Source organism: Molothrus aeneus, chromosome 1 (assembly GCF_037042795.1).
Source record: "Molothrus aeneus isolate 106 chromosome 1, BPBGC_Maene_1.0, whole genome shotgun sequence".
Taxonomy (NCBI): domain Eukaryota; kingdom Metazoa; phylum Chordata; class Aves; order Passeriformes; family Icteridae; genus Molothrus; species Molothrus aeneus.
This window is the reverse complement of record NC_089646.1, coordinates 128,281,137-128,299,642: the sequence shown is the minus strand read 5'-3', so window position 1 is coordinate 128,299,642 and position 18,506 is coordinate 128,281,137. Positions and strand designations below refer to the sequence as shown.

General features: G+C 36.2%; 1 protein-coding gene across 29 annotated transcripts in view; it reads left to right on the top strand.

The window, feature by feature from the left end:
* Nucleotides 1-18,506, top strand: part of RIMS2 (regulating synaptic membrane exocytosis 2) — a 444,895-nt gene that overhangs the window by 352,108 nt on the left and 74,281 nt on the right. For 19 of the 29 annotated variants that reach the window (XM_066564735.1, XM_066564543.1, XM_066564576.1 and 16 more), the window contains one exon: nt 3,916-4,016. The exons of the other annotated variants lie outside the window; for them this stretch is intronic. In XM_066564735.1, coding sequence (XP_066420832.1) covers nt 3,916-4,016 — 101 coding nt within the window. The remainder of the gene's footprint in view (nt 1-3,915; nt 4,017-18,506) is intronic. 29 annotated transcript variants of the gene reach the window in all.

The window sequence follows — 18,506 nt, the reverse complement described above, 5'->3', positions numbered from 1 at the left end:
GTAAAACTATGACTCACTGAGCAGCTCAGGGGTTAGGAAAAGTTAGGTATTAACCAAATCACTGATTGCAGCCTTTCACTTTAGTGGTGAAGTAGCTGAATCTTATCTTGTTTCGTCTTAGCTTATTTCAAGTTAAAACCTGAAAATAATGTTTTCTATTTGAAGCTGAAGCAGTGATTTTAGTGCCTGTCCTGAGTCCTGTTGCAGGAGTGGAATTATACAGCCACTACCTAGACCATGGTAGGAATTATGTGGATCTTACCTCAATAGGACTTCTCCCTAGCTTCCAGTTCAATAAAAGAATCAAGCAGAGTTCCTTTTTCTACTATGTTTAATTGGCAATAGTATTTGGAGTTCAAGCTGGGTGCCTCTTCTTTGGGGCCCTGCCTGTTGCTTGTTACTGGATTTTATAGTCTCTATAGGTGGCTTCATTCTCTGACTGCATTCCTGCTCATACAATCCTGTTTGCAGCATCTGGGGTCTTCTCTTCTGATTTACTCCCACAGCCTCCAGGCACCCTTTTGTCTGTGTCTTGAGAAATATCCCTACTTTTGTTGCAAAATATCCTATAGCTAAAGTTGAAATTATAGTTCATTGTCTATTAGTTACATTTCCATAGATAAAAGCAAGCGTCAAATTCATGTGGCTCAAGGTTTAATTTACTGTAGTCACTAGAGCTAAGCTCTGGCACAGCAGCCTCTCACTGCAGACCTTTTGGATCTGAGATTACAGGGCTGCACTGCTCAGTACTTCTGTGCTTACTCTGGCATTTCAGGAGTCTTTGTTCTGTAGTTATATTACTTTCCCTTAGCACATTCTCTTCTGAAAATATGGGGAATAGCTGGTAATGAATCAGCAGTTGTCTCTCTGTCAGCCAGGAATTGCCTTGTGCCCATGAAAACCCCACTGAACTAACCTTCAGGCCATGGGTATTTAATGCTAGAGAGTTCAAAATAATCAAAACTCCAAAATGTTGCCTACAGCGCAATGCCCCCAGTTATGTCTGGTGAGCAGCACCAGGTTTTGTTCTTCCCTTCAGTCTTAATTTTTTGCATTCATATGGCTGGAATTTTAGTGTCTCATTGGATAGTTCTATTGGAGGCACAACTACTGTTTATAAGCAAAATTCTGAAAGGATGTTCATGAAGAATTGAATTCATTTTAGCTGGCCAAAATTTGGTTGCATACACTTTGATATATTGTGGCAGTACTTCAGTATATCAGAAGCAGCTTTAACTTTTCTAGTGCCAGTCTTTATAGCCCTGAAAATGTGTTGTACTGGGCTCCAGCTCAGGATCTAATAACACAAGGGCTCAGTCAGCCCTTGTAATTCAGGTGTGTGAAAGCTTATGCTCCTGTATTTTAAGCACTGTTGATAACTAATGGTTAGATTCGGGTTAGTTCTTGTTTGTTGACACATGCTCCATGAACAGCTCCTGTCTGCACTGGAGTCCTTGGGTAGGACCAATGTTCTGCCTCGGTTACCAAACTCATGTTAAAAGCTGAAGCTTTAATGCACCCAGACTGTTACTGAGCTCTCCACAAGTATTTTTTCTCCTGCTAAGCCCTCCCACATAGGTGTGAGCTAAGCAGGGGTTTGCCAGCAGAAGTGGAGGTGATGATAGCCCTGCATTCCCAGCACTCAGTGGGACATGCTTTCATGCTGGGCCAGGGCAATGGGAAGTGCCGTGATGCTCTCCAGCCTTTCCTGCTGCCATGCAGGTCCCAGCTGCTTCTGGCTGCAGTTCCAGTGAATTCAGCCTGGGGCACAGAGTAACCCTGCACTCTCTGCTTGTCAGCTCCATGCACAGCAGAGCCAGAGCTTTCTGCTGCTTTATGAACTATCCACTGCCCTCGGCTTTTCCTCTTTTTGCTCGTAACTGAATTCGCCCACTTGTTAAAGACAGTTTCAAAAATACAAAGGAAGTTAGATTTTCCTTTAATAAGATTTTATGGGAATTGAATAATTTTTCTTCAACATTTTTCTGTCTTGTTTTTCTCTTGAGAAAAAATAAGCAACAAATTTTGTTTGTTTTGTTGCAGAGGACTCACACCAAGGCCTTATATCTTATGTTTCCCTTTTGAGTGGCATATATTGTACATATCATAGGCAATTGGATGTATGGAAATCAAACTTTCACTTTGCCGACTGATCATAGATAAGAATGAATATTTTCTCAAGCAATTGTGAATTTTCTAGTTTATGCTCAGGAACTGTTATTTCTTCACTTGCACTTTCCTGAAATTTGGCAGAATGTCTGGACACAGAGAAAACATGCCATGGTTTCATAATAAAACATAAGAAAAATTGAAAAAATGTCCCTTTTTGTGAAAAATGTCTCCTTTCTTACATTACTGAAAAATGACAAGAAGATTTTGATTTCAGCAAAAGATGATTTCTTTCTTTGAGAGGAGGCTGGAGTATTTTACTTCAAAAAAGCATGTGTTACTTCTGTCATTGAAAAAAGAAAATATTTTCCAGTGTAACTTTTTGTTTTCAAGAGAAAAAAAATAGAGCTTTTAAAACTAGATCCTAAAAAATTCACTTAATGATAAATTGACAAACACTGCTATGGGTTCTATAATGGTTGAGGAAAATTATGATAGGAAAAATTAACTGTATTTTATTTTAGAAATTTTCATCTGCTGCTTTCTTTTTCATTTTATTTCTTCCTATAAAGCACCATTTATTCTTTCTCATTAATTTTTCTTCATTTTAATTTCTCTTAAAATTTTTTATGCAGTCTTTTCTTTCATGTTGTTGTAGAGTGTAAAGTTAGAGAGTCAGAATACAAAAACTAGAAGCCAGAGAGTTTATAGAGAACAGAACAGCTTAGTGTTTTTGCATTCCCACTTCCTTTTACCTCTTCTTCTTCCAGATTTCCTATGAAGTGCCACAACCCCTACCTGGCAGCTCTCATAGTATATGCTACCACCCCTATTGCTCTCAAAAAAAGAAACCACAAAGCTGAGAGGCCCAGGTTTTGTGCCAAGTCCCACTTTGCTGTTAGATAATGGCTTTCAACTGAGATTTAGAGTTTAAACCAGGTTTCTGTAGTACACTGGCACCTAATATTCCCATCTCAGTTCTATAAATGCAATCCATATTGCTCAATACTTACAATATACAGAAGCTTCTGTTTATGATTAATGGGATCCTGAAATTTTTATCCTAGACAACTTTTGCATTAAAATTATGGATATTTTAAGACAAATGTCATTCAAAATTAATGTTTTTTAGCATTTGATGGGTAATGATTTATTCTTGACTTACACCAGGTTAAAGTGGAAAAGAATCATACTTATGTGTGAATGATAGCTAATTATATTATGTTTGAAAATCTTTTCTGAGCTGTTGTCTTCCTCTCATTTTTTCTATTTCTCAGTCTTCCACCTCAGCTTTGGCACTTCCTTATTATTTTACATTGTAAATTGTGGTATGGTACCAGTTTGTTGAAAGCAGCTGGCTGAGTCATGTAGTGAGACCCCATCCCTGACTAAAGCCAATCACATATGTTATCCAAGATGAGTGAATCCTGGAATTGTTCTTGAAGCTGTGTTTCACTAGAATGTAATACAGTGATGCCACTGGGTGGCTCTTTAAGATTCCTTTAGTCATTCTTTGAATTTTTGGAGCATACTAAGAATATACTCAAATAGTAAATGGAAGGTCTGCTAGTCCATGGCTGTTACACTTATTAAGATTCTGCTGAAATACTTATCTGCTATTTTCCTCCTGTTACAACTTTTTGGTTTTCTGCAAAATCATAATTCAGGAACTAAAATTACATGCACGGAACTTAAGTAAATTTCATCTCTTTCTGTTAAAACTTCCATGAGCATAATTTTAACCTTGAAAGTGATGACTGCTTGTGTATTTATTTTCTTTTTTTCCTTCTGTTTTTAACTTAACAGGTGCACTGGATGTAGAAGAAAGGAATCGCCAAATGAAAATGAGCAAGTACAAACAGGTAGCAGGATCAGATTCCAGGCTGGAACAAGATTATCATTCTAAGGCAAGGGAGTTTTGTTTTGAAAAGCAACAAAATATGCTAAACTGAAATATCCAACATCCTATTAGAAAGTAATAGATGAGTGCCAGGTTGTTTCTTCAGTAAAAGTTTCTAATGTGTCCATAATAAAATTTTGGAAATGTGCAGCAAAACTCTTAACACACAGTGTTCTTGATTATTAAAATTTAAGAAATATAAGTTAAAGCAAATGAAAGAAGCAGTCTAATTGTCTATCAGAATGAACAATAGTGCCATGATTTAAAAACTCAAAGAAGGAAAAAAAGATGTTTATTGAGTGACAGATGGCATGAGAGCTATTGAAACTTGTTCATGGCTTTCATATAGTTGAGCAGAGAGTTATCTTGATCCATTGAAAACTGGAAGATGCAGAGTTACTTAGCTTAATAGTGGCTTTTTAGCACTTGGAAAAGTATTTTGTACAGCAACAAAAGCTTTTACCCCAGCTGTGGCAGATTGCCAAGAATCTGAATATCTATGTAGTAATATAACCTTAAATATACTATCCAAAATTTCCTGGTATCTGGAACAGGGTCATGTCATATAGAGTATGTTAATTAAAATAATCAAGATATTTTCAATTTAAATTTCTATTATGCAAAAATAATTTAGTGTCCTCTAAAGGACTTCATTAATTGAGGTCGCATTTTAAGTGGAAAACACGAGACTTCTGACCTATAAAATTTGGCTGAGGAAAAGATATCTGGTTTAGACTTTTATTTCCAGGTTGTTTTTCCTTGCTCTCAGGATTGGCAAAGCTACTGTAAAATGAGACATTTAGTATTTGAATGCAAATAAACCATCAAATTTATTAATTATTAATTATTAACTATTATTATAATTAATTATTTGTTTTGAAGATAATTTAGACTAATACACTTCATAGAATTGCTTTCTAGAATATACATTTCAGTGTGGGAAAATAGAAGCACTTTAGCAAAGTCCATTTCCAAATGGAAAGCCCTACTACTGAAAATAGAATTGACAAAACCAAGACCATGAAAATGGCTTAAGATACTTTAAAATTCCGTAGATGTGCTGCATGGTTATTTGGGTATTTTGCAAATGTAGTTTTAACTGCACAAAGCATAGGAATGTTTATTAACATGTAAGAGGGACTTGGGTACTGTCGTGTTTAGCTGTTTTTTTATGTGACACTGATGGAAAGCATTTCTATATTGTCGGCTGTGAAATGCGTTGCCTTTGAGAGATGAGCGTAACACTGTGAGTGGCCCTTATCGTAAGTGCTGTGATTGTATGTACCACAAAAATATGACTTTATGTATTCTATGTACAACCAGAATTAATCTGCTGATTTTCCTGCTCCCTCAATGCTTAGCTGAAATTTGAGTCAGAAGTAGGACTGGTGCAGATTAAATTGGTTCTCATGTAAAGGAGTGAGATAGAACATGACTACCTAAGGAAGTATTTATTACCCCTGTTTTTCCATTTCACCTACACCATATTATTGGGCATCACTCTACATCTTTTATCTCTTTAATTAAAATTTTGCCTTCAGTATTATTGGAATGTATTAAAGAGGAAAATTATAAATGGAATTATTTGATGAATATGGTGGTTTATTTCTTGCACATATCAAACAATGTCTCCAGAAATAAACAGTTAATTTATTCTTCTGCTTAAGTGTAGTTTCAGTACTTGAAAGTGAGTTATTTATTCTATCAACGAGCCTGTGGAACTAGACACTGAATATTCACATATAGGTAGCAATTCAGCATGTATTCTTAACATTGTGTAGTTTCAAAGCCATGTGAGAACCATAAATCTCATAAGCCATATGAGAGTTCTGTCTTCACTTTTTTACTACCACTGCTTCAATTCCCCTTAATTAAATTCCTATATTATCTAGAGACAGAAAACAAGTAAGTAAAATTTATCTACCGGGTTTCTACAAAAATTCTTTAGAAATCATGAACTGAAACATGTATGTCGAATGCTGACTGTAATGTCCTGTACAGTGTACAGTGGCTTTGATTTTTTTAGACTTCTCAACTGGCACAAGCAGGCACTCATGATGGCCATGCTTGAGAAAAATATTGTTAAGTAGGCATTAAGGCACATTCAGAAAAGCCAGCACATAGAATTTTCTTTTACCTTTTCTATTTCCTTCTTTAAATAGAAGTCAACAGGTCAACAGCATCTTTATGTCCCTCTTGATTACTTTAACTTAAGAAAAAATATCGAGTATCATTCCTTGCTGAGAAGGCAAAAGGTATAAGAATAGGAGTTCTATTAAATATTGAAATATTAAAATAGTCACCCTGTGTTGTATCTCTCTAGCTTTGTTCTACCTCTGGAAGTCAGTACTAGAGGCTTTAGAGGAAGGTACATACCCTTCTGTGGTGCATAGTCATACATTAAGAAGTTTGTGGGAAAAGTTTAATTCCAGATCTCAGTGTTCTTAGAAGCTGCTGAAATATGAAATTGATTCTCCTTATATTTTTAACTCAGGGTTGATAAAGATTGTATCTCTATTATTCTTATATGTTCCTCATTATTTTTGGAACAATAATTATTCTGCTGCCATAATTTGTATACATTAGTTTAGTAGGGTGCAAAAGACAATTCCTTAAATAACTTCCTTCAGAAGCTGCTGAAGTGTGGTTTCAGGACAGACATATGAAAAGCAAGTAATATATTAACTTTCATATGAATATTTACAGCTAAGCAGATGAGAGAAAAACATTGTAGGCACTAAGGATGAGGTAAATTAATTTCTGGTATTGGAACAACTATTTATTTCTGCTTATTGGGTACTAGTAAACTTGTACTAAATAGGATATATATACTAAAGTCTGAATTTCAGTGCTGGTAGATGCTGACATAATGGAAAACCTGAACTATAGAAATAAAGAAAAAATGCTCAGTAGCACAAGAGTGCTCCACCAGAAGCAAAATTAGCCATTTACCATACTGTGCCTCTGCAACCCCAGCCTGATTTGTGTAATTTCCCTCAAGAATCTTTCTGTGACTAGTTTATTGTTTTGCATAAGAGCTAAGCTTCCCAGTTCTAAATTTTTAAGCAAGATGTACTCTGAAGAGGGAAGGAGAAGATGGGAGCTGAGCGAGCCACATGCTGGACTCATACAGTTCACATTTTGTAGAGGTGGCTTTTGGAGTCACTTCCCAAATTCCCTCATCAAACCTCTCTGAACCTCTCTGCCTTGCTTCCTGCTCTTTACTCCCATCATTCTGGCAAACAAATTGGTAGTGCTGTGTTTGGTGAGCAGCATCTTCCTCTGGCCATTCCCACCAGTGCTCAGATACAGGAATTCCTGCTGACAAATTGAGGATGAAGGATGAGAGAAATCTCGTCATTCCTCTCTCCTTGCCCCAAGGACTAGAACGTGCACAGTGGATCGGCGGAGGGAAGTTAAAAAGCTTTGCTGTTGCTAAGAAAAAAAGAGAGAAGATACTTCTGGTATAAAGAACCCTAGAAGTGTTTGCAATCAGAGTGAAATCAAGAGAGAATTCCAATAACTCGGGCTAACATTAGCCCCTACAGAAAGTCTGGTCACTGATGTCAATCTAAAGGGAGCTGGAATTATGTAGGAGCAGCAGCAGTGACAAATTATGGCTTTCTTTAGGAACAAAGGTAAAACAGAGACTGACAACTAGCTGACACACATTTAAACCTCTAAGTATCTTGAGACTCGTTTTATTTGTTTTATTAGGAAAAAAAATGACCTACAAAAAGGCAGAGAAATCCAGTTACATAATATAGCAATTAGTAATAGTCAGTAACGTATTAATTAGCAATAGAGTATGTTAGAGCAACAAAGAATAAAGTTGGGATAAAAGAAGTAAAAGAGCAGATAAAAACTTGGATTTTTTGCTGAACAAGCTTATTTAGCCAAATGTAGAAAAGACTACATCAAATACAGAATAATACAGAACATCAAAGAGGATTTCCTAACTCCACCTTTAATGATTCATATTGATTATAATACTGGAACTTTCTGCATCATCAGATATATGTAAAGCTGCATTTCCTGATAATCAACAAGCACAATTCAAGTTTTAGATACAAGCATAATTCTCTGTGTTTGGTGTACTATAAGGCATACTAGCATGCTAGTTTGTGATCTTCTAGCCCGATAACAAGATCAAGACAAATTAAACTGTGGAAAAGAAGAGTCAAGCATGTGTTTAGCTTTTTGAGTAGTGTAGATGCAGCTGCAGCTCTGCAGAATGAGACACTTTGATTCAGCAGTGAATCAAGTAAAACCTTAAGGGATTCCTGTGTGAGAGAATGTGGAAAAGGTAAGATCTGGAGGTGGAGGAGGCCGAATTGGAATGCCTCAGAAGCAGATCTTAATTGTAAGGTCATGTAAAGTGCAAAAGCATTGCCAAGAGCTGCCTTTTCCCTCTGAAACCTGCAAGAAGTAGTTTTGCCATGGGTACACTACATGTGGAATCCTTTGACCTTTGCTGTCAACTGAAAGATTTCGTATAATGGTGTTTTGGGAATCCCTTTGTCTCCTCCTTTAAAATCAAAGCAGAGCCTTACGCAGAGCAGCAAAGTGTGCTAGCAGAAGCACTTTCCACCTTTCTTCTTGAAACTCTTGTGGAAAAGGGAGTTAAACAGACATTCAACTAAAGGGATGTTGGGAACTTTGATATTTCACTGCATATAAGCTGTATTTGATTTATATTGGTTTTATATTGACAACTGTTTTAGAGTTCTTGGAGGATCATGAGATACCCAGTGATAATTTGACAATTTATGATAATTATGCATATACCTCTTTGATCTATAATTGTTTCTTACAGCTGATGCTGTTAAGGATGTAATTAGAAATATTCAAAATACTAAATACAAAATGGAGGCTATTTAGATATCCATATGCCCTCAAAACAGCTCATAAATTGTTTTGTAGATACTTCTTTTTAATATACCAGTTTAAATTTTAAAATTTTAAGAATCTGAATAAAACTTGGAGAAACAAAATAATTCTAAAGGAGCTGTGCTGGAGAATAGTTAAGAAAGCAGAGACTACCCACAAATATTGAGTGCAATAAATTTCTGTAGAATGCCCATACAGCTAAGGGCCTTGTCAGTAGAATTTGGTAGGCTTCCAAAGGGAATAGCACAGTGTAGTTCCCTGCTCCTTCCCATTGCCCTCCTCTGCACCAATAAGCTCTTGTCTTCAGAAAATAAACCAAACACCAATTAGACACCAACTGAGAACTTCCCAGGTGAGGAAACATTGCCTGTTCCATGGCTTTTGTGCTTTCCTGAGGACTAATGAGTATTGTTCTTTGGGCCAGAAACTTGGTAGCTCCACCAGCTGGTCTGGAAGGACAGATTCTGTCACTGCCAACATCCTGTGGGTGCTCAGGTCATCTAATCCATCACTCATGTGTGCATGATCTGTAATGAATTTTGCTGGTCAGTGGCAGAGCATCTCTCTGGCCCATAGTGCTGGTAGCATTTATATTTTCAATCAAGTATTTAATTGTATTTTTAATAGAAAAAATGTTGGGAATAAATTGCTGAAATGGAAGTTCTGGTTCCTATAAGTACAGGATTTAAAGCTCAGTTATAAGACTTAAAAATATATCTAGATGAAATAAATTCAGAACTGAACTCTATATACATGGTAATGTAGAAAATACCTCTTCTTTAATTTCTATTTTTATCAAACTGTATTTTGCTGATGTGTTAGAATTAATTTAGTGACTTTGAATATAGATAGGGGTTGCTGTGATTTCTAGTATTTTCTTCTTCAGTAAAAGGTGTGGCAAGCTCTTAGAAAATATTTCTGTTGCTGTCATTTTCCTTTTCCTTAAATTTAAGCACTCTTTTTATTTATTTTGGCTTTGATAATTTTTCAATTAATTTTTTTTAATCTTGAGTGTCCATGTCTCTATCTGAAATTTAGGGTATTTTAAAATTTAATACTGTGATTACCAAAAATACTGCATTCACATATGATGCTTGTGTCTGAAATTTAAACATCTGAAAGGAGGCTGATGCTGGCTGTCTTTAGCTGTCAACAGGTACTTTCTGTTGTCACATTTTCTTCGATTTTGTGTAAGCTTCTATTGGTAATCATGTTTAGAAAGAAGAGGTTAAATACATGATAGAACGTTATTGAAGAAGTACCTTATAATTTTACAATGAATCTCAAAGAGAAAAAATGACCCCAAAATTAAAAAAGTAAAACCATCATTCTATTTTGGCTCTGAATTTTCATTAGTTATAGGTGTCTACTAGGGGAAAAAAAAGGGCTTTTCAATCACAGAGAATTGTGTTTCCATTAAAAAGCACAAATGCTAACTGTAAGACAGTCCTGTGTTTTATAGTGATGACTTAAATATTCTTTTGCAAAGAGCAAGTATTTTCAAGAAAAAAATATTTTAGTAAGCACATATATACCTCATATACAGCAAAATTTATATCAAAAGCTTTCTGTAAAAGGCAAATTCAATTGAGCATTGTAACCATTCCTTTAATAATCACATTTTAAACTCACCTGGGAGATGTTTTGATCAACTTCCAGCCGGAGCAATCACTGCAATCTATCTTAAATCCTTTTATCCTTTTTATAATAGAATGTATTTTCCTTTCTGAATGGCTTTGTATAGACAAGTGAATTGCTAAACTGTTAGTCTATTGGTTCAGAGCTACTGTCTTTTCATCGTAAATTCAATTATTTCTGTGTACAGTTTTTATCTGAATTTAAGCTGTAAAGTTCCAAGATGCTATTGAACTAAGTAGCAATTAGTGTGCAAAATACTTTGACTATGCTTGAATTAATTATTTAAGTTGTTCTGAAACTGTTGTTAGGCTGATAATACATGAGAAAATCTACAGAAAAAAAAAAGAAAAAAATTAACTGGGAAATATGTACTAAATATCTGGGTGCCAAGGTGTGGGATTCAAAAATAGACAACATATGAAGTTAATTGAATTGCTACAACAATCAGGGAACTCTAAGAAATTGGAATAATAATCTGTGATAACATGAATCACACCATATTGTGCTACTTAATTCTGTACCATGCCAAATGTGTACAAAAAAGTCATTATTCACATTTGAAGTACAAAAGAGCAGTGGCTCCATGATGGAAACAGGTTTGCCAGATCAATCTGCTAGACTGCTGACCTTGAAAAATCAAGGAAAGTGTGGCACACACTTACAAAGGACAGACCTGAAATCTCAGTGCAGGGCTTGCACAGAGCCTGTTTAAATGTGTAGGATTCAAAATGAACCATAGAATGAATCATAGAATTGCCTTAAAGATCATCTGCTTCCTATCCCCCTGCTTTGGGCAGGGCCACCTTCCACTAGACCAGGCTGCTCAAAGCTCCACCCTGCTGTGTCTTGATCCCTTCACCTATGGGGCATCTACAATTTCTCTGGGCTACCTGTTCCAGTGCCTTACCACCATCACAGTAAAGAATTTCTTCCTAATATGTTATCTATTCTTTCAGTTTAAAGCCATTACCCCTCATTCTATCACTACAGAGTCTTGTAGAAAAGTCCTTCGCTGTCAGTTTTTACTGAAGGCTTCTGTAAGGTCTTCCTGGAGCCTTCTCTTCTCCAGGCTGAAGAAGAGAAGCCTTTATCTGCTTCACAGAGGGTGGCTCAGAAGGGACTGTCAGATTTGCTGGCTCCCCCCTCACCTCACTCCTGCCCTGCCCAGCTCCAGGAGGTGCTCCTGGGACAGCCCCTGGAGAGCTGCTCCTGTGGTTTAGCTTGAGCACACTTAGAGGAAGGATTTGCCCAGAGATTACTGTTATCATTTGTAAGTCTGGCTATAATAATGTTTTAGTGGTCCGGATGTTTTATTCACATCTGGGAGTGCTCCTCTTTATTAAATAGTTTGATTTTCTTTGATAGCAACCCCAAAATTATAAATGAAAATTTAACCAGCTTATCAACTTTTTTCCAAGCAATAGGTTTGTGGTTTTGAGGAATTTTTGCCAGCTGTTACATGGGAAAGAATGCTATGTGTGTGTGTCTATCAGATTTCTCTGTGGATTTTTGATTCTTATTTTAGTAAGTACCTTAACTACCTAAACTCTTACAGTTATTTTTCATTAATATAACTGTGGCTTCAAGCACCTGTACTGCAAGTAGCTCATATGAAGGGTTTAGAGAGATGTTCCACAGAGGCATTATTCTGAAAAGCTGGTTCTGCACAATGGAGCTAATCAAAGTAGGGTCAGGACCTTGGAGTCTCAGCTCAGCATAGGGAGGTTCTTGTAAAGCCTCAATGCCTTCAACAACACTCACAGTGAGAATATTACTAAGACATGAAATTACCTCTGTGTCCTTTCTAACCTGTGGTATTTTTTACTGCTGTTTCTGGGAACTAAAGGCTTTGCTTACAAGAACTAGTATTTTTTAGTGCTAGGAAACAGAATATTTTCTTTAGTAATTTATCAGGAGAAGTATTATCCTTCTTCTGTGGATGGAAATAATTGTTTTACCAGGGATTTCATTGACAGTCTGGAGTCAGTGAATAATAGCAGGAAATAACAAATTTTTTCTGAGGTTCTGCTTGTTCTATCACAGTAAAATTATTCTGATATATCTTTTTTCTTCAAACTGTGTAAAATCCTTGAAGGATGTTATATTTGTTGCATCATATAGAGCATCTTAGATGCATTAATTTCAGAGAACCAGGATACATAATTCTGTTTCTGCTCTCTCTTGAGTGACATATGCCATCAGGTAAAGAATAACTCTGGTGATTTGCATAGTTCTGCAGTTTAATCTGAAACTACTAGCTAATTAATAAATTAGCATCTGAACTTTAATTAGCATCTGATTTTCTATTAAAAAAAATCTAAACACTGTGACATAGAGTTCTGTAAGTAAGGAACAAAAACTTAAATTCATTTCTGGCTGACTCTGAGTTTCAAGAATTGTAAAGAAGCAGATTGGGTGATATTTAGGAGGCATTTTAAAATGTTTCCTTTCCCTCATCTAAGCTAGTTTCTAGTCACATAAATTTGGGAAATATTATGTTAATGCTAATCTGAGGAAACATTTATAAATTTAAAATAACTTCAAGATCTGAAGTTATTCTAAGAATTCATAGACATTAAAAATCTTCAAAAATATTTACAGAAGTTTTGATCTCAGAATAGCTCCAATCTAAGTACCTGTCTTTTGAAATGAAATAAATTCTTCATGTGGTTTCAATTGATATTTTTTAATTGTTTGTTTGCAAATGTTGCGTATTATGCCCTACTGTTTAAGTGGTTTCTGTGGTGAAGATGAAATTGTAAATAATATGAATAGATGCTGCATGTTTTCAGTAAAAGTGAACTCAGATCCACCTTACAAGCAAGCAAAAGTTAATCACATTATTTAAAATGAGATATGGGAGACATAAGTAGTAAATGTTCTCTAATTACCCCCTCAAGGATAATGACTGGGAGAAAAAGAGAGTTCAATTTTTCTGATCTGTAGGAGATCCTGCAAGTTTGCTTGTTCAGGATCTCCCTGCAGCCTTTGTTTTGCTAGTTGCAATAAAGCAAGAGTAAAGCTGCTGAGGAAATATGTTTTAGGGAAAATAATGTTTCCTAAGCAGTTTACCTTGTTTATAGATTGATAAGGAAATGATGGTATCTATCTTACAGATTGGTTCCTCCTTTAGCTTGATATGAATCAGCATAAAATTTGCAGGAAAGTTATCAGCTGAGCTTGCATTTTCTTATTGTGCATGGATTTTCCAAGATGTATCCTAATGATCAGTGAAAACAAAACGTTAAGAAAGAAGATTATGTCACATCCCCTCAAATCATGCTTGATTTTACAGGCTGTCCTCTGATATCTGTGGATTTAAGGACTTGGAAAGTGAAATCATAGCTGTATAAAGATATATTTATATCCTGTTCTTGAACAATTGCGGCCTTAGGCACTTCTGCTTACAGGAATAAGCACTCACCAGATGGCCATGTGTCAATCCAGCTGTTCTTTTCAGCATGAATTCTTTTGAAGGTGCTTTGTCCCAGGACAAATTTGGTGAAAGGCATATTAAATGTTACATAATGAAGTTAGGATTAAGGGGAAAGTTCGTATTCCTGTTCTTAAGCCATCAGGTATGCTGAAATAGTTAATAGGCTTTTGGGTTGAAATAAAGTGTAATGAAACAGAAACTCTGTGATAAGAAAAGATGGTTGCCTTGCCATCTTTTTATTTCATTTGTACTTGTTTTCGTGAGACCAAAGGACTGAAATCAAATTATGGAAATAAAGTTTAAAATCCAGGTTAATGTATAAAAAAATTCCATAAACTGCATATGATTTGATGTCCTAGCTTCCATTTGCAAAGTAACATCTCAAAGAAGCCCAAATTAGGTAGAACAACCATAGGAAAAAGTGTTTTGTTTTTTTTAAGCAGGAATTCTGCCTTGTTACTCTCTTTAAAAAATAAGCTGTTGACTGCATTCCAGGAGTATATGAAGTGCAAAAGATTTTGAGTGCAGTGGTGGCAGAAATGGCATGTGAACCACTTGAGGAATGGAAACAAATACAGGAAGCATACTTTGATTCATTCTATCCAATGTGAGTAGGATGTACTAGTGTTAGAAGACCAATGAGGAGCAGAAAAAACAGAGTTATCGCTCAAACTGGACCCATTGAGCAAGTGTAGGCTCACCAGGCTGTCCTACAAGCATTCTGAAGTTCAACAGGAGTTAAATACTGGAGATACTGTCAAATGTAATTGCACAGTAAATTGGGCAGGCCCTGGATACCTGTCTTTTGCAATTGCCCTGACTTGAACAGCCCAGACATTTTACAGTGAATTGTGTCCATGGTGATGCATCTTCAGGAGTCTTGACGTGGTGCTGTGGAATGCTAAAGGATTGCTGGTGTCTACTTAAAAAAAAAAATTTCTCCCTTCTGTGTAAGACAGAATAGTTAATGTGTGGCAGTCAAAAAGATTCAGGGAAATATGAGAAGATGTATTTTAGAGTTTATTACCCACCATCACATAGCCAGACTGTGGACCCATTTCTCTAAAGTGAAACTTGGTGACTGACTTTGCCCTGTTTTAAATAGCAATTAAAATTCTGGTGGAGATCAGCAATATGAAAGGGAAATTGGATAGTAAATGTTTCAAAGAAATCATTGGAAGATCTTTGTTTTATTTTCCATTTTGTATACTTTTCTGAATTCCTTTCACATGGAAAAGGAGGAGTGATTGTTGGATATCCTTCTACCCTTAAGTATGATTGCAAGGATCTTCCTTTGAAGCTCTTATTTGTTCACCTTCATATTAGGTAGACTCATATTTCTTCAAGATCTTGGCCTTTTTTCAAGAAATGTTGGGTATTTTGTGGTTAGAGAAATGCATTCTGTGCTTTGCTTATAACTTGATACAAAGCATCAGCTCTTGTAACAAGATGAAGTTCATCCACAGGGCACATAAGATTTTCTGTTCCTTGTAGCTTATATGGTCAATTATAGCTGTTTCACCCTAGCCATGTGCTGTAGCGGGCCTCTCTTTTGCCTCAATTGATCTGTCAGAATCACCTTTATTATTCCAGCTGTCAAAACTCCTCCTAAACACCTCAATTTCATGGATAAATAATAGAAAGCTGTTGCCTTCGCTTTTAAGGATGGTGTCTGGTTATCCAGTAGATGAGGCATACCACCAAAGGGGTCTATGGTGTTGCTGTGGTGTCATGTCCCACGCTTCAATTATGTTTATGATTTGATGTAGAAGCTCTCTCTATGTGTAATTATTTTAAGGTAGCTTTTGATGAGATATTAGGAGACACCTGCTTGGCCATCATAAACCCCATATTTTCATTGCAATATGTAGCACAACTTAGATTGCCTTTTAAGAATTTTTTGTGGTGATGATTATAATTATTCCTCTCTTGATTTGTCTTTTACTTTATCTTACACAACAGTTTTTCACCCACTGTGTTTATCAAAGAAGAGATGGGATTTTAAACAATGTCTTTGTGATTTTGAACAGTCTGGAATAAAGTGGTAACTTTATATATTCCAGCTGAAATTTTGCAGTTCTCTCTCCTTCCAAAATTTTTTAAATTTGGTCCTGACTTAAAGTAAGATTAAATAATAACATTTAGCTCCCTAGACTAGATGAAAGAATCTTTGTGAATTAATTCTGCATCAATAACAGCTTGATTTCAGAACAAGTATTAGAGCAGTTGAAATTAGAGGTTGCCTTGATATTCCAAAAGTCATACTGTATGAAAAAAAACCCATGAGAGAAAAAGCTACTTGGTGTTTGAAAATTACTGTAGGAACATATTCTTTTGTAGGAAGACAAACTTGTTGACAAGCTAATTTTCAAGCTCACTTAAAGACACAAATACTTAAGAGGTGCCTTACTGCTCCTACTTTACCAAATATTTACAGGGTCTGTAAGTTCTCTTGAAGTAACGACAGAATATTTTCTAGTACTCTCCTGTTTTTTATATAACATTGTGCACTTTGAAAGTTCTTTAAAAAAATTACACCATATGCCAACATATGTGAAGCTGATGATTTTTTGTCTTTTGATTTGGCTTGCCTCTGGACTACTTCCCTCTAGATTTCCAGTTGTCCCTAGGCACTGATACATTGGTGACTTCTGTTTTACTTCTGCCCTTGAAGTTTCAACTTCAACTCCTGGATCACCCTGAGTAATTTGTGTTGAAAAGGACCTTAAAAGCTGTCTAGCCCAACCTTTAGCAGGAGTCCAAGGCAAGGTCAGTGTGACATCAATACAGGCTCCTCAGGGCTTTAGCTGGTCAGGTCTTGAAAATATTCAAGGATCAAACTCTGGGTAACTTGATCCATTACTTCACTCTGCCTATGGTAAAAATGGGCCTTATACCACTCAGAACTGCTGTAAATTTCTTTGCTCTGTCTTTTTGACTTCTTCCCTCTATGACCTGATAATCTGCTGTTAGGTACTCCCACAGCTATCACTGCTCAGTCAGAACGAGCCAAGCACCCCCAGCCAGCTTGGTGGCCTTCCAATAAACTTAATCCAGTTTATCCATGTCAGTGTTTCACTTGGGGTCTCAAAACTGCTTACAATATTGTAGATGCAGGCTAGTGACTGCTGAATAGAGGGGAATAATCTCTCCTCTTGTTCTATTTGTGCTCAAGTCAGTACAACCAAAGCTTCCCTTATCTCCTGCAAAGGCCCACTGCTGACTCGATCTTTTTCATTGTTGTTTTCCTTCCCTAATTTAGCTGTAGGATGCAATTTGCAGCATTGCTTAATTCCATAGTGAAATCAGGTTTTAGGAACTCTGTAAGGCTGCATATGTGAGTATTGGTTAATGAAATTGATAAATAGATGACACCACACAACAAAGGAAAGGATGTGAAAACTTTTGAAAAAAGGTTTTTCACATGTTCAATAGAAATATGAATGTTCCTTTTTATTGATGTTTTAGTTGGTGGTCTAATTTATTGGAAATTTGGATGGTTTAGAAGGTGGGTTTGCAAATCGGATTACAGCCAGTTCTTTTTATTCAAGGTAGAAGTGGATTGGAATGTTTTGAATACTGAGGAAAAAAGTCATTGCATAAGGAATGGAAGTGATGGATGAATGTATAGAGAACCACTGTACATCCAGCTAGATTTAGATTTACTGGTCCAGGCACTGTCCTGCTCAGAAGTAGCAACACAGTAGCTCCCTCCTTTATGTTAGTGCAAGGCAAGAATGCCAGGTGAGGTGCACAGGGCCAGGCTCAGGAGATCAGAGAGTGCTGAATACAAAGCAAGAACTGGGTGAAGGGAGAAAAGTTGGAACAATGCCAGTGTTCCAATGACTTATCAGATGAAAATTATAGGGTTAAAAAGTATGATCCAAGAGTTAGAAATAAAAAAGAGGAAGATAGGATAGGATCCAGGACTACAAGGCAGAAGACAGGATCAGCAGCCAAGAATGAGTCTAAGGTAGACTGGCTGCAGCTCCATATTGAGAAGCCCAAGGCAACTGTGGATCTCATGCCTAACATCTAATGCAAGAGCAGTGCAAGAATTAAAGAATTAATCTCCTGAGGGACTTCTGTGTGCCATGTGATAGCTAAAGCAGAACTGGCAAAGGCAGACCTGACTGGCTGTACCTCAATTATCTTGATTGATCTTGACAGGAGTGGCAAATGTAAACACAGATTATTGAGCTGGCTATGTATAAATTACATAAAAGGGCAGATTAATCATAGCCTTCATCTTGAGTTTGTGTGTATGCAAGCTAAAGATAAACATATATACTCATGTGTATGTGATATTTTGTAAAAATGTCTGAATTTTTTGCTTTATATAAGTCTAATGTTATTGCTGTAATTGTTAGTAAGTATTTGGCTTTAATTTTAATGGCAGACTTCATTAGGCAGCCATTAACAAAAGTTTTAGAAAGAATCAAACAATCCAGTAACATTTATTCAAATAATGTGTGGTAATAACTAAACTTTGCAGTGCCTTTAGAGGTTGTGAATTCACACCAAGAGGTATAG